Here is a 17,131-nt window from a genome sequence, read left to right as displayed (position 1 = left end):
GAAAGCGATAGTGAATGAATCATTTGCATTCTAAAAGTAGGTTAATAAATTAAAAACCACTGAATTCCATTTGGAGCCTGAAACAGATCATTTGCAAGTCAGAGAGTCTAGAAGCAAGTGGACAAAACTGAACAGCAGCTAATCGAAACCACTAAAACCACAACGCAGCATAAAACCAGAGCAATGTCTGGAACCAATGTTGAATATTTGTGCTTCTGTTGGTTTGTCCTTTTTGCAAGGGAAGAAACATTGGAAGTTGTGTTGTTTCTTCTGTCAGAGCTAAGGTTTTGATACCAATTACACCATGATTTTATAATGATGTTTTGAATTTGAAGCAACAACATGACTTTTTCATCGTTTCTCCTCCTCCCTTCTTCACATTTTATTTAGGAATTGAGTTGAGTCATCAGCAAAGCAGAGAATCCAATAATCCTCTCTAAAAATTGAGTGACAGGAACAGAGGAGGCTTCTTTCCACTCTTTTACAACCAAGGCTCATTGGTTTATTGCAAACGAAATGGACAGGCACATGTCCACAACCTCCCCGTCTCCATAGCAACTGGTGCAAATAATTCAGGCGTTTGCTGAAAAATGCCTTATATCTTAATGGAGGAGTAACTTGTGTCATGGTTATATCCAACTTTGGCTCTACAGCTGCTCAGTTTGTCTCCGTCTGACTTTTAGGTGGTAACAGTTCACTTCAGGCTACCTGTCCTTTGAAACTGCTCTCCTGCAGTACAACAGAACCCCTGTAGAGGGCACTCTTTGCCTGAATCAGGTGTAAACAGACTCTTCTGCCCCCTTCTGGCGGCCATCTGTACAACCAGGTTATCTGTGACAAATGACCAATTGGTATTATGCTCAGGTGTTGGGTCTTTTTTTTTTATCTCAGTGTAACACATGTTATCAGTCGACTCTTTAATGTTGTAGCTTTCGTAAACAATATAAACATAATGTTAACGCGACTTTGGCTTTTATCATCTCTAACTGCAATCTACATGCCTTAACTCAGTACTGTTACTAACAAGCCTCTCTACTTCTACCTCTATACTGTCATGTTATTACTGTAGTAGATCATCAATTGTATGCTACTCTAGAAAATAAACTGTTGAGCTTCACCTGCTTCTGTCACATCTGTTTACCACGTCCATAGTATGGAGCTTTAGACCATAGAGCTTTAGACCTGACAAAGTGCTGTGAAATGTTATAAAACAAATTAATGTTAATTATACTACTTCACTGTCTTTTACATGTATCAGCTTTGAGGATGTTGAATTTTCCTGTGGGACCTGCAGGTTTAGGCTTCCGTCTAAAACACTTCAGTTGTAAATATTATAATTTTGTTAGTATTTCCAAAATGAATTGAGAGTCCATTACATTTTCAGCTTGATAAAATTAATTAAATCTTCCAGCGATAGTTGGTGTTAGAGTTTGAATCCCAGCTGAATAAAGATGAGTCTCATGAGACTGTGTCTGAAAGGTTAGTCAACTCAAAACGGACGGAAAAACAAACAGGAAGGCTAACGGATGTGTAAAAATACCTCTAAATTGCAGTTTAAAGCTGCAGTAATCAATAATTAAACCTGCATAACTGTTTTCTTGGCCCTGTGGGCGCACAGGAAACAAGATGTGATCACAGCAATGATATCATCACTTTGAAGTTCATATGGTGAGCCAATGACTGTAGATAAAATCTTTTGTATGTAGAGGCCAGGGTTTATGTCCTATACTCGAACCAACCACGAGGGGGGCGTTTGAGAAGTTTTGGCTTCACTTTTCTGGAGCTGTCAGGTGTTGGCTTCATCTTTGTATACTGTTAATCGCTGTTTGCTGACACATGTTAGCTACACAGCTAATTCATACGCTCACAATGCGTCAGCTGTTGTGTTTGCAGCTTGTTTCGATGTCTAAAAAATCCACAAAAACTAAACAACAACAACAACAAAAGAAAAGGAATTGAAAATATGAAAACCACGAACCACAGCAATTAAAACCATGAGGTTTAATGTGATAAGTGCTGTAATTTATTTCGCCTCGCTAATGAATCTCAGCTGTTGACGTCAAGAAATCACCTTTTACGATCCAGATCGGTCCGTTTTGTGGGTTTGGTGATTATGTGCAAACCCGTAGAGACATTTCAAAGAAGTTTGGTGACACACACACACACACAGACACACACACACACACACACACACACACACACACACACACACACACACACAGTTGAGAAACACATCTGGCACATTCACACCCCAGTAAAGGCAACACGCCCAAAACGCCACACGTTCACATGACAGAGAAACCCCACCACCTCCACTCACCAGCACCGACCCCCTCCTCCGGTGCTCCCCGGGTCCTCCCCCTCTCGGGCGGGGCCTCGCTGCTCTGCATCACGGTGTCTGTGCTCCGAGGCTCCACACAAAGACGACAAGAAGGAGAAGAAGAAGAAGAAGAAGAGGAGGAGGTGGAAGAAGAAGAAGAAGCAGCATCCGGTCGCTGCGGCGCTTTCATGTGAGTCTGTTTGCTCTGCGGAGCTTTGTTAGGATTTACCACCGGATATTTACCGTGAGAGTGTGTGTGTCTGTGTTAATACAGCCCAGTGTGTGTGTCTGTGTGTCTGTGGGTGTGTGTTTGGGGGCAGCGCAGTGAAAAGTTGAGCAAGAAACTTCGGAGACTTTCATCAAACTTCGTGCAGTTTTCCGCTATTGTTTTTTTTTTTTTTACCGCTGCTTGTTTTCGCTCTTGTTTGTTTGTTTGTTGTTATTTTGTGTGTAACTGAGAACAAGTGTGAGACGATAAGAAGGAGACACGGACAAGAGGAGGAGGAGAAGGAGGAGGAGGAGGAGGAGGGTGGGATCTTTTTGTGGTTGAGGGGCTTCGGACTTTATGCTTGTGATCGTCCCGACGCTGGGCGATAACACGATATCGGTAAATTATCGCAATGTATGTGTATCGATTTATGACTTTGTCATCGGACACAGTGAGGAGGTCTAACACAACTTTGATGTGCCTGAGTTGTGTGACGTTATCGTTGTGTTGTGAGTGTTTAAAAACCACAACTGTCACTCAGGAGCCAACAATCAGTTGATAAAGTTAAAATAGAGATGTTGTGACATTTATCGCAATAACTGTCCGATATCTCGATAGAAATTTTTGCCATATCATCAACAAAATAGAAAGACTATCACACGTTTTTTTTTCTTGTAAAAAATCTACCACAGCTTCGTTTTTTTTTTTTTTTTACAGTCAGAACTTCAAATAGCACCCTGACATCTGTAAAGCATAATTCAAAATTATTCGAACTGATCGACTATCGAAATAGTGGCCATCACTATGATCTCGGATATTTACAATATTCTAATCCTGTATGTAAAAGTCAGTTTGTCTGTATTGCACCACACTGCAGGATCATCATGATTTCAACTGGTATCACTGTCAGTTGATTCTATAATATTCCCAGAACGTTTTCAACAGTCGTTCTCTGGGGCACAGCTTCTCTGCTTTGGATCTACTTGTAGCTGACTTCAGTGTAATGTATAGTTTATCTAGTTCTCTCTATTAAGAACCACATGTGTGTCTGTTTGTTATTTTTAAACCCCTGTAATGCATGGCAGCTATAGTAGGCTGTGGTTCTCTTCCTGCAGGCCTCTTTCATTATAACGTTTCCTGTTATAACTTAGTTTGTTGCACCCAGCTGCTCTGAGCAGTTGTTTCCTACGAGCTGCCGTGTGCACAACGGCCCATTTGAACCTTCGTGAGATTGTCTAGTATTTCTAAAGTGTGTCAGAGATGCTCTGTGCGAACTGTCGGAAATCGTGGAACTGCAATGTTCTTTGCTGTAGTATTTAATTTGCTGGTAGATTTCTCATAATGCACGTTGTGACCCCCTCAACACAGAGCACATTATGTCTTACACACAATTCACATGCACCACACAGGAGACGCAGATAAGTAACACCGATGTATCACACAGGGAGCGTGCACACGGTGAGCCAAACATAACAGTGACACAACAAATGGAGCCAACATGTCTGGTGGAAGAAGCACACCAGAGAACTGAAACTAGAGTTTAAATGACACATAAATGTTGGTCTCACATTTTACTTTTGGAAGCACACTTTGTATGACATTCGTATATATATATCTATATATCTATATATTCTGTCTTCATCCCCTACATGGGCTGCGTCTATCTATGCTTCACATTGATGGGTTTGTAGGCGTGCGTATGTCTGACATCGATATGTTGTCAGTTCAGCTTTTGTATTCGCTAACTTTTTGAACTAAGTGGATTAAAAAAGTATATTTGTTTGAATTTAGAAAGTAACCGAACAGATATATTTAGTTGCCACTGCAATATCATCATCACATCATGGTATTACTGTCGGCATCACTAACACCAGGAGCAGAACTTAAATTAATCAACCAAACTTCCACGCCTGTTATTTCGGTTCAGACAAAAAAAGTCTGAAGGCCCAGAGAGAAAAAAAGTAGGCGGGAAATCCACCTTACGTGTTCCCCAAAAATATTTCTTGCAATTTTCTTTAAATTGCATTAACTTGTTCTCTTGTAGCAGCACAGGAAACAGGGCAGCTGTACGTAATATTTGCAGTATTTCTATATTTCTTAATATTTCCCTTTAATGTTAGTTGGTCTGTTGGTAGATTCTTCTGTAATAGTTGAATCGTGTTTGTGGAACATGGGACACAGTCGACACTTCACTAGGACTTTAATATTTCTACAGTGTGTTTGTTTGTTTAGATGTGACTGTGTTCTGTCGTATTATTATCTCTCATATGTTTATACTGTTTTCTTGATGTAAGCTCTCTTACTTAGAGAGCTTACATCAAGATAACAGTATAAATATATGATGATTCCTACTTTTCTGACTACTCTTGTTTATATATCAACACAGATTCTGTCCTACTCGCGTGGTCTAGTTTGACTTGATTCTACTCTACTGTATCATAACACTCCTGTAATAGTTGGTTTACTCACGTTTTCCTGTAGTTGGCTATTCATGGTGTTCTTCCAATTCTTAGGAACATATATTTATGTTTATATGATACTCCCATAGAGGGATCTTTTTGTTGATGTCGACCTTTTGGAATAGAGACTCTTTTGTGTCTGTAATATTCTGGTGTAGGTGTTTGTACCCGTCCCGATGGGCTGTGTGTGGGTCTGCGTGTTTACGATATGTAGGCTGGTAGAACTGAACTAGAATACACATACACATAATTATAGCCAGAGACAGATTGTGAGTCAAACGTCCTCTGTATTTGGACAGATGTAATTATAGAGGCCTGATTCTAAATCTGAACTACAGAAAAAGATTGTTACAGACCCGACTGAGTGTCTGTCTCAGGGGCAGTTTTATTTCTACAGCCCAGAATGACAGATTTCTCAGAGGTCTTCAAGATATGTCCAACATATGACAGCTTTTATCTTTCGAGCCTGAATGAAATCGTCCTCACAAAAAGGGACAAAAGGGAGAAATATCAAACGGAGCGGCAGAGGAGGGATCAGGCTTCTGGAACAGACGAGCAAGAAACAAGAGACATCTTTACAGAACACACTGTCACAGGACTCATAATATATGAAGAGAACAAATATACTGAGAAGAGAAACTATTACTAAACCCTCTGGAAAGGCCTGGTTGTCGTCTTTGATTGGTCAAGAAACACGATCTGATCTTCTCATACGTCCAGCACAAACGCAGTAACATAAAAACTTTAGTATGTTGTGTCTGTATTCAACTCATCCAATATTGAGCAATCTTTATCAGCCAGTAAATTGATAAGTCTGGTCAAAGTACAAATTAAACTTCACGGTGCTGGTGTAAAGAGCAAATACACCCCTGGGTTTAATAACTAGTCCAAAATCCATTGGTATCAATAACCTCAAACGTGATGTAGATCAGATCTGCACAACGTTCCGGATGGATTTTGGACCGTTTCCTCTGACAGACATATATCTGTTATTCACAGTAGTGGTTCTCAAAGTCAGTAGACACTGAGGCCTGCAAGATTGCTCCCACAGTGGTTTGATTTAAAATAAAAAAACGTCTCATCAACCTTCTGGTTTTCTGTGTCCCCACATCAGGTGGTTATGAAAGAGCAGCAACGGCATCAGTTGCAGCAGAGCAGTTTGCAAAACCACAGGAAACGATGCAACACGTTATTTTTAATGCAAACTAGATTAATGCTTCAACCGTCTCCAGGGATAACGGGGGCGACAAGTCTCTGGTACATTTTTATTTTGTGGCTCAGAGGCTGAAAAGTGTGGGAACCGCCGTGTTAAGGTGTGGCCTCTGACTGGGTCAGTCTGACGTGTAGTTTCTGTGTTGGAAATTGTAGATTCACTTCCCTGAATGTTCACATCAGGACAATGATGCCAAGCTTCTCTGTCATGTCCTGTCCTGTCCTGTCGGGTCGGGCTGTGTCAATGTCTCACATCTTACGTTTCTCTCTCTTTCTCTCTTTCCAAACTCATGTGAAGAATATTATTATAATTATTATTCTTGGGCTGATGCTGTAGTTTTTAACATCAAGTGTCTGTCCAACTGTGACTCAGCACTACGCCAGAAAGTCTGAGCAGTGTCTTTTTTTCCTATTCACAACTACCTCTCCTTTCTCTCTCTCTCTCTCAGTGGGTCGGCTCGGCCTGTCTCTTTTCTGAGCTGCACTTGGAAGGTTCAGCTCAGCTAATTTTCCGTCCTGCTGGATTCTGGTCAGTGACTCTGGACTGTAATAAGTAACCAGTATGACCAAAGGTTTCTGCCGTCCTCATGGAAACTGGCCATTAAACCTGAACACCACCTCGACAGGAGCAGAGGACTGTGGAGTTTGTCTTTTATAAGCTGATGTTCTCTGTTGTATCGGGGTTTAGAGTTAAAATGTTAGTGGGATGATAAATTACGCCACAAGACACTTGGTCGTATAATTTTCATCTGTGTGTCGCTATCGTTGTATCAGAGCACTATTGGAAATGCTGTAGAGTATCTACACTCGGAGCTGGACAGAAATATCTCAACAACTGCTGCATAATCTTTTACAGACATGTTCCCCAGAGAAGAAGCTAGATGACTGTGGTCACCCCCTGACTTTGTTAGTGCCACCAGCAGGCTGATATTTTGGGATTTAATTAAATTCAACGGATTCTGTTTATGAATGAAAACCCTAAACTAAAAGGTCAGCTGTACTTTCTTTAGAGTGCTAGTTAACAAATCTACTTACAGGCTCACATGCAAAACTAAAAAGATGAACGTGGCTAAAATTTCTCACGCTTTTCAGGATCCATTAGATTTATTCTAGAAGTTATTTATGTTCTGACTCCTTAAAGACGTTGCAGGGTTTTTTTTTACGACTCCCACAGCTCAGTTATGATGACATGTTGAGTTTTTGGCAGTTGGAGTGATTCAAACAACATGTTTAAGTGTAAACTTATGTGTGTGGAAGGATATTGTATCAGGACATCAATGGGTTTGTTTTATTCTTCTAAAACTCTGAGCTCTTGCATAGCTAAAATGATTTTTTTTTTTCATGACTGGACTCTGGACTGATGTGCAAATTCCAATGAGTTCCAGGAAAGCCAGGACAACAGGTGACTACTAAAACAACAGTTGTTTTCACTTAGCCTCAAGTGACCCCCGTGACGCTAATGAGTGGCTCCCCCCCCCAGAGGTTAAATACCTGAGTCCTCTCATCAGTCAGAACTGAAGACGCTTCCAAGATAAGAGGTGACACGTCTTCAAGTGTCCACAACCAATTCATGCTGCTCTCAATTCATCTGTTTTAAATAAAGAGCAGGACCCTCATCTGACTTTTATCTGATTTCTAGTTCTTATACAACACCTGTGTCTCTGTGTCAATATCAAAAGAACAAATCAGGAATTATAGCAACAAGATGCTGAATCTGAACAGAAATACTGACCAGTTCTGGACTTTTTCAGATGCTCATTTTGGTTGGTATCAAAAAAAAGTAATGGCTCTAAAATCATCAATTAAAAAATGTTTTTTGTGCTGAACTAAGCTTTATTTGATGTTAATACTTATAGAATTAAAATACCCCAAATTTTAGTGTTTTACATTGCAGAAGACATTTTCTCGTGTGAGAAGATTTGTTGCAACAGTGAACTTTCAGTGACATCCTCTCACTTCCTGTCGTCTCTCTACTCTCCACAATCAAATGAAGCCATAAAAAGTCCCCTTAAAAACCAGCAGTGCACAGGCAGCAGAGTCAGAGTCTCCACTTTCCTCTGTGGGCGATCTGTGTAAACAGACGGCACAGAAACATTAGATTTCGTCTTCGTTTGCCTGGCAGCCCATTAGTCGTCTTCTTCTTCAGCGTCTCTATTTTCCAGCCCGTCACTGTTCTCCATCTGCAGGGCAGCTAGTTTCCATCCTGGTGTCAACGCTGAGGTCAGAGGTCACAGGGACGGACAGGATGGAGTTCAGTCACATGATTTTCTCAGAGCCGGGAACCACACGACCCCTACACTTGTCATGTCCACGCTCCCCACCTTCCGGACCCTAAAATAACATACAGGACAGTGTGTGACTGAGCTGACGGGCGTTAACCCTCCACAACCTCTTCAGCTCTTATCTCTGTCAGACAATGAGGTATCTTTCATGTTTGAAAGTTGGCTGCTCTCTAATCAGCTTCTTCCACATTTGCATCTCAGAGACTTTGGGCAGAGCAAGTAAAGGCGGAGCTTGTGGGTAAAGAAGATGAAATCTCTTTCCGTTTGTTGTTTGGTTGTTCGGATTACTCAAAACCTACTGGACCTCGACGAAGGGGCAGATCTAGGAATTCTTTTCATACTCTTGTAATATTATGAGATAAGGAGTTTTTCTTTTTTCCCCCACCAACTTCCAAGTAAAATAATTCAGGGATCTTGATGAAAAAATCTGACTTTTTGGGGGGGGCTGATATCCGAGAGTGTGTGCAAATCGGCTGGCTTGAATCAAAAATGAAAATTTTTACAGCTGAAATCCGAGAAAACAGGAACGTCGAGTAACAACAATAAACCTTTTTCTGTGTATGACTCCTGAGATATTTGTGTTCTTCCGATTTTGCGTCCGTTGTGTGTAACAAACATCCAGACAACTTCCTGCTGTTTTCAAAGTGCTCACTCTGGCATTTTCCAGACATATGGGGAAAATTCCAATAAAAGTTTTACAGTGGAAAACTTCAGTAAAATGTCTGAAAGCAGCTGAGAGGTCCCGTCTGTGTTAATGACAAAAAACAATCACTCTACCGGCTTTATAGTTTCATTATAAACTGAAAAGGGCTCAAAAGAAGATCAAGTGTCTGTTTTTGTAAACCTGAAATAACTGACTTCATTCCCGGAATTAATCTTTAACCGATATTGATCAGTGTGGACTTTCCTATCCAGACCAAACGTCGAGCTGATCTCTGCTGAGCTGATTCTGTGTGAAAGCCCTTTGTACCAGGACAAGTTTGCACAGTGAACGTGACACAACACAAGTCAAACTCTGCACCAACAAGCTAATGCAGATGCTAATCCTAGAAAAGGTGCTTTCTTTTTTTCTCTGGAATTTCTCCTGAGCCTTTTCCCTGAGATCACTACTCTTTCCTGCCTGAGGAGGATACAGGGCAACTTTACAACTCTGTGTGTGTTCAGATGTTTTAATCAGTGCCCTGTCCTGACTTGTTTCCTCTGGTTCTGTTTCCCAAAGGAACAAATGCTCCAAAACTTTGTGTAGTTAAGTAGTTTGCAGTGATATTTACACAGGGGGGGGGAAACAGAAGGGATCGCTGTTGCAGTGAGTAAGTTAATAGTAGTAGAAGTACTTCTGTCTGTTGTTTTCCAGACGGAGGTTTTGTTTGTGATGCTATGGATGTGCGATTTATTTTCTTTTATCTATTTTTGACTTCTTCTGTTCCAGTCGAGGGAAAAACAATCTGAGAAGACTCAGCTCATCAACTTTAAATCAACTCTTTCAGTTTTTCCTGCAGTTTTGCATCAGACTAAATCATTTTTACATTTCTCGACTGTTGTTTTGACAAATTATGAAAATAATCAGCACTGATAAAAATCACATAGAAAGTGGAGTGGAGAAAACACATTTCAACAATCCTTTAAAAACTTGTATATGGACAATTTTAGGTTTGTTTTAGAGGTAAATTTGTTCCTTTCATTCCTCTCATTCCACAGTTGTAGTGTTTTGCCTTGTTGTTGAGTAAAGACCTGTGGCTGCTTGTAGTTTTAGGAGTTTCCCCTTTTACTGTTTCCCTTTCAAAATATATCTGCCGTGAACATTTCCTCTGAGAGTCGAGCACAGAGTGTGAATAAAGATGGAGGACATGACAGGGCCCCAAAAGGGGAACCGAAGCGTCTCTCTCTCCCCCTGCTGGCCGGCTGGCTGCAGTATAGGTCATACACCCTGCCGCCTTCATGTAAGACATGGACCAAACTAAAAAGTGTTTAAATACATTTTTCTCAAAGATGGTTTCAGTCATTTTAGTTCGTTCTCATCCCACTGATGTTTGTTCAGGTTTTCATGTTTCTGAATCATTTGGTTTCAATTGGTTATTTGACGTTTTAAAAACAGGGTGAAACAGCACGATTGTCTCCTAATTTTCATATCTGCTATATTTTTGCCTCATTTCTGGATAGTGTGAGGAAGTGGAGACACGTCGACCATGTTTATTTACAGTCTGCTTTGAACATGTGACCTTCTATAAAGTTTGGCCTTCAAACTAAAAGTCGTCCATGTTAATACAGTCTGGCATGGGGTGGTGGGGGATATTGCCTTTGATGCTTATATATATATTTTTTTTTATGAAAAGTTAATTTTTTTTGTCTTTTGCGATTTTTTTGTAAAAGAAGATTTGGTTTAATAAATCTCGAGGGTTTTGAAATGTTTAATGGTGGATGGCTTCAAATTTCCAAGTATTGAAAAACAGTTCAGTAAAAATACAGTAATGACTCTACAGCTACACATTTATGTAACTTGGAGACTGTTGAAACAATTACAACAAAGATTATTAAATAAACTATCGGTTACAAAACACGGAAATGAATGATTTGGACTGTTCACACACACACACACACACACACACACACACACACACACACACACAGTCAGAGAGCGAGAGTGCGGTTGAGAGAGGGACAGGAGCAGAGGGAGGGCTGAAACAGGAGAAGCTGAACTGGGTCCAGATCTGATTGGTATGCAGAGTCCGAGTCTGTCTGCATGGAGACATTCCTGCAGTAGGAGAGGAGAGGTGGGACGGGGGAGGAAGAGGTGGGGGGGGTAGAGGAGTGGGAACTCCAGCCATCGGCAAAAGTCAAAAACTGCTCCCTTCTCTCTCTTTTTCTTCGTTTTTCAAGATAGAGGGATGTTTGCGTTGTTATTTCTGTAGATGTCAGTCAACAGCGTCATCGACAACGACGGACAACAAAATTCTCTGCTTTGAACTTCACTGTTGTTTCTGAAGTTTGTTTCTGACGAGTGAACAGAAGCTGTGGTTTGTGTGATTCTTCTGTAAACTGTTGTGTAAACTACTTTTATTGGTAGTAAATTGTTTTTATAAGTACATAGTTATTAATAGCATCTAATTGGTAGTTTGTTATGAGTAGTTTAGAGATGATTAGTTTGTAATGAAAGGTAAAATCTTCTTGCTGATGCTGATGTTGTCGTGTCTTTCTCTCTAACTCAGGTAAGAACATAGATCCTGTCTCCACCAATAGAAAAGCAGCGCTGCGGCCGGGTCTCAGGCTCCATGGCGATGCAGCTGAGTGGAGCGACGACAGAAGAGTGGACGATGTCCAGATGACACAGTCTAACTGTGCTGACATAGCAGGATGAACGGCTGATTGACCTCTCGTCCTTCCTCCCGTCGTTGCCCACCTGTCGTCCGTGCAGCCATGTTGCTGAGGAGGAAGCTGTGCGTTGCTTTGCTGATCGCCGCCATCCTCTTCCTCATGCTGGCCAGTCAGAGCATCCAGAAGAGACACTTCCTGCCGCTGTCTTTGTCCCTGCCCACCTTCCAGTCCATGCACGCCAGCCGGGAGACAGGTGAGGAGCTGATGTCGTCATGGTCACTACTGGAATTTGTTTTTTTAGTTGCAGTAGCAGTAGTAGTAGTAGTAGCAGTAGTAGTAGTAGTAGTAGTAGTAGAAGTAGTATAATAGTAATAGTAGTGTTGCAATTGTACCATGAAGATATTAACTGTCTGACTCAGTTTGTTTGTGTTTGCAGTGGTTGACCTCACAGCGCCTCTTGCTAACCTGAACCCGGACCCACCAGTGACACCCCCTCCTCCCAGAACCCCCCAGCCTAAGGACAAGGAGGAGCCTGCAGTCGACTCCCAGAAAGTCCTGAGGTAGATACAGGAGATCATGGACTTTATTTATCCCACAATTCCCTGCTCTGCTCCGTCTGACTCTGCTGTATCTTTCTCCTTCAGGTCTTGTGGTTGTTCTGAGTCCTGTATTTCAGACCCCGGGGCGTCGCTCTGGTTCAGCCAGCACTACGATGCGAAACAACAGCCTGTCCTCCGAGACGCCAACAACAACCTGGACCCTGACGCGCTCAGATGGTGGCTGGTGAGGACAAAACACAGGAAATGTTTATGATTTCTGTTCCTGTTTTAAAGATATAAACAGATATATAAAGATGGCTCCCAAAAGTGAAACCAAAATGTCTTAATCTCCCCCTGGTGCCTGGCTTCCGTAGAAGGTAGAAATTCTGCGTCCTTCATGTTGACAAATGGGACATGGACCAAACAAAAAAGTCAAAGTACATGTCAAATACATTTTTTATTCAAAGATGGTTTTCTGTCATGCTAAATAGTTCTTATCACACAGATGTTTGTTCGAGTCCTCGTGTCTCTGATTTGTTTTTAATTAGTTATTTGATGATATAAACACAGAGTGAAACGTTCAGATTGACAGATGAGACTGGATAGTGTGAGGTTTATAGAGAGATAGTTAATCTCGTCTTTCTTTATGCTCAGTCTGTTTGGACACGTTACCTTCCATAAAGTTAAGCCTTCAAAGTAAAAGTCGTCCTTTGCCCCAGCGACTCCCAGCGATTTCACTTCAGTTAATTAAACAATTTACAACCGCAGATGTTTAATTAATCTACAGGAAGTGAATCAGTTTGTAGGCATAGTGTGAGATTTTATTATGCACAGCACTGCAAGTACCCAAGATCAATTCATCACTGTTTGTTTAAATCATTATATCCCGATATTCCTTTTATCAACATCATTTTAAACCACAATCAATGATTAAACTACAGATAACACTCATATCAATATTGATAATTCTCATTAACCGTTTAGTGAATCACAATTTCCTTTAGATGATGCTGAATAATATTTCCCCTCTTTTATCTTTCTTAAGTTACTAATCGTGGTTTTTGTGTAAAGTGATAACAAACAAAGTGTGAGTCCTAATCGGTGAATTATCAGAATCACAGATAGAAGATTTGTTATCAGAAAACAAAAGAAGGATGTGTAATAGGGTTTAAGTCATCAGTTCAATCACCAGGGTCTTCAATGCAGAGTTGTGTTTTAATGAACGCTGAAATGTAAGAGGTCTTAAATTAGTGGCTGTGGAAGCTGTCGACAGTTTGGATGACAAGAAGAACGTCTGAGTCGGTTTCCTGCACTTATAGATTAAGTCCTGCAGCAGAAACCATTAGTAGATTAAAAGGTGGGGGGCGGTAATGCTGCTAACATCAGTCTGAGCCACAGTATGCAGTATTCTGCATATTGTGTGTGTGTGTGTGTGTGTGTGTGTGTGTGTGTGTGTGTGTGTGTGTGTGTGTGTGTGTGTGTGTGTGTGTGTGTGTGTGTGTGTGTGTGTGTGTGTGTGTGTGTGTGTGTGTGTGTGTGTGTGTGTGTGTGTGTGTGAGAGATGGAGACGTGGTTCTATAGTCGGCCAAATAAAATTAGATCTAGATGCAGAGAGTATGAACATAATGAGGTTAAAACACAGCTGCTGTAGCTAGAGTGCAGATGTACAAATGTAGAGCTGCATATCACATTTATTATATTGTGACATAAATGTTACAGATTTTTCAATCTTTTAACCTGTCTTTAAAAAAAAATCTACTTCCTTCAACATAAAACCAGTAACTATTCAATTAGCAAATTAAATCTAAATAGTTGCAGAATAATATTAAAATAATCAAACCCTTTAATAGTTTTTCCTGGCCATGGAGCCATCTTTTAACCAAGCTCATGGAAATCCAATTTAGTCGTTTCTACGTAATCCTGTTATCAAGCAAACTGACAAAGGGGAAAACACAAGCTTCTTGGCCAGAGTAACATCATAGAGCATTACACAAATTAATTCTGAAAACTTCTGGAGCTGATGAAAAGTGTATTTTTCATATTGTATAGAGGTAGTTCTGCATTGTTGATATAAAAAGTCAAATCGAGCCACAGTGAAAAATAATGGGATTATGCTTCGCTCCCTCACAGGGTCTTCAACGGTCAGGTAACTCCCAAACTCTAGAGGAAGTGATGTCAGAGATGTTCAAGGTCATTCCTTCACCCACCGTGGACTTCAAGCCCCTCCCCTCCATCTGCCGTAGTTGTGCGGTGGTCGGCAACTCTGGCAACCTGCGACAGTCCGGACACGGCGACCTCATCAACTCCCACAACTCCGTGATCCGGTAAATTTGGACACACATTCAAACACATGCACCTCCCACATTTACCATCTCCTCGTCTTCCTCGCCTCATCTTCCTCACCTCTTCTTCCTCCTTTTCAGGATGAACAAGGCAGTGACTCGAGGGTTTGAGAAAGATGTCGGGAGTCGGACGACGCATCACCTCCTGTACCCGGAGAGCGCGGTGGACATGGGGCAAGGAGAGAGCCTCGTCCTGCTGCCGTTCAAACTGAGGGACCTGGAGTGGCTGACCAGCGCCTTGTCCACCGGCCAGGTCAAAACGTACGAACATTAAATCTACTCCAACTTCCCCGAATATATGTAGAGAGAGAAATATATTCAACACACACAAAAAATATAAATATCAATGTCAAATAGAATGAATATATAACAGTATATCATCTAAATAAATGTAATCGGATCATTCTATACTGTATTAAAACATATTCCCACACGATCAATTACAATTAACAGAATTACATGAAATATACACATGAAACATTCAAGTTAAAATGTATTGTCCATATATAATATTTATACTCATCCCATATATGTATAAAAATTACTTCATATTAAATCCCGACAGATTTATACATAGGCTGAAATTAGCACATAGATATAATTCACACTAGAGCTTTTATGTTCGATACGAAAATATTAATTTGACAGAATAAACAACAAAGATAAAAATGTGTATTTATGTTCACATTTTATGTAAAAAATTATGTCTGTTTTTGTAAATTAGTATTTTCAATCATTCTTTTACTATCTTTTTCATTTATAGTTATTTATGCTACGGTTTTACATTCACATACAGTGACTACAGTGTATTAATATTTAAATGAGACGGAACAAAATGTGAACTTACACAAACTGTGTGTGTGTGTGTGTGTGTGTGTGTGTGTGTGTGTGTGTGTGTGTGTGTGTGTGTGTGTGTGTGTGTGTGTGTGTGTGTGTGTGTGTGTGTGTGTGTGTGTGTGTGTGTGTGTGTGTGTGTGTGTGTGTTCAGGACCTACATGAGGGTTAAAGACAGAGTGGAGGCTGATAAAGACAAGGTAAAATAAATACTCTCTCACTGTTTATCTTCCGCTGTGGATGCTTTTAGTCCGTCAGTCTCGTTTTAATGTTTAATGTTTGCTTGGACTCAACAAGTCTCGACGGCTTCATAAAAAACAGATCTGTCCACATGCTGTCGATAAATTTGAATCACGTTCTGAAACACAGTTTTGTCTTAGTTCACATTCTTCAGATGTTTATAAAAACCCATGAAAACGGGTCTGAGAGCAAATGAAAGCTGACACATGAAAGATTTACCATGATGTGTGTGTGTGTGTGTGTGTGTGTGTGTGTGTGTGTGTGTGTGTAGGTTCTGGTGATGAACCCGGTGTTCTTTAAATATATCCACGATCACTGGACCGAGCACCACGGTCGTTACCCCTCCACCGGGATGCTGGCCATCATCTTTGCTCTGCACACCTGTGACCAGGTAGGAGGGATGAGTCCAAATATCAACTTTATTTTTCACACAAACTAGAATTGTTATAAAGTGACAGAGCTGTAACATAATAAAAGTTCTCATCAATCACTTGCACAGATGCCGGATGTTCAGTGACTGTTCATCATGTCGTGGCTTCTTCTCTTCTCTGTGTTCAGGTGTCAGTGTTTGGTTATGGTGCCGACAAACTGGGGAACTGGCATCACTACTGGGAAGAGAACCGGGACGCCGGAGCCTTCAGGAAGACCGGCGTCCACAGCGCCGACTTTGAGATCCAGGTCATTCAACAGCTCGCCAAGGAAGGAAAGATCAGTCTGCACCTGTGACACGACAACGACTGACCCGCTGACCGACAGACTGACCTGACTACAGAGATTTACTGACGGACCCATCAACCCACAGAGCGATGTGCTTCCTGACCACAGACCTGCAGACCAGTGGACTCAACAACAGACCTGACCTGCAGACATGCTCTGAACTCTGAGCGGCTGTATGTGAGAACGCAAGGTTCCAAGACTCCAAGTCAGTTGCTTCGGACATTTTCCAGAACTTTTCCTGGCAGCCCACTAATCAAAAGTCTGGAAAATGTCAGGTTGAGATCATATGAGAAAACAATTCCCAGTGAGCAAGTGGCCGCGTTACATTTCTACCACGTGAGGGACGCAAAACAGAAAAAAACCCTAAAGAATAAAAATATCTCAGAGAGAAACTCTGATGCTGAAAATTGGAAAGACAACGAGATGCAAGAGGTTTCGGCGATAAGAACAATGTTGACATTTTTGTGCCGGTAATAAAAACCTGTGATTTCCGCAGTGTGCTTTAAACGTCGGGTCCGGCCTCCTGCTGCTCTACCCAGGCTCCACCCCTCCCTTGAATGTTGTCATGAGCGAGTCTGACCTTCTAAATGTCCTGCGTTCTTCATATGTGAAAGACAAACCCCAGAAAAGGTCCAGACCCAATTTTTACGAACATTTTCCAGAGCT

General features: G+C 41.2%; 1 protein-coding gene across 3 annotated transcripts; it reads left to right on the top strand.

Annotated features, from left to right (window-relative positions):
• The first annotated feature begins 2,355 nt into the window (after window positions 1-2,355).
• st3gal8 (ST3 beta-galactoside alpha-2,3-sialyltransferase 8) lies at window positions 2,356-16,835 on the top strand. 3 transcript variants are annotated; one of them, XR_004613778.1, is made up of 10 exons: window positions 2,356-2,510; window positions 11,688-12,046; window positions 12,230-12,353; window positions 12,438-12,576; window positions 14,463-14,656; window positions 14,756-14,935; window positions 15,663-15,708; window positions 16,020-16,139; window positions 16,307-16,524; window positions 16,561-16,835. XR_004613778.1 is itself a non-coding variant. In XM_034584604.1 (9 exons), exons 2-9 carry the CDS (start codon window positions 11,896-11,898, stop codon window positions 16,472-16,474), a joined length of 1,122 nt encoding a protein of 373 aa, XP_034440495.1. In that variant the 5' UTR covers window positions 2,356-2,510; window positions 11,688-11,895; the 3' UTR covers window positions 16,475-16,835. The 3 variants fall into 3 exon arrangements, 2 of the variants coding, with proteins under 2 accessions (XP_034440495.1, XP_034440496.1); XM_034584604.1 differs by having other exon boundaries at window positions 16,307-16,835; XM_034584605.1 differs by lacking the exon at window positions 2,356-2,510 and adding an exon at window positions 9,470-9,635 and having other exon boundaries at window positions 16,307-16,835.
• The last annotated feature ends 296 nt before the right edge of the window (window positions 16,836-17,131 follow it).

Source organism: Hippoglossus hippoglossus, chromosome 5 (assembly GCF_009819705.1).
Source record: "Hippoglossus hippoglossus isolate fHipHip1 chromosome 5, fHipHip1.pri, whole genome shotgun sequence".
Taxonomy (NCBI): domain Eukaryota; kingdom Metazoa; phylum Chordata; class Actinopteri; order Pleuronectiformes; family Pleuronectidae; genus Hippoglossus; species Hippoglossus hippoglossus.
This window is presented reverse-complemented; position numbering and strand designations above follow the sequence as displayed.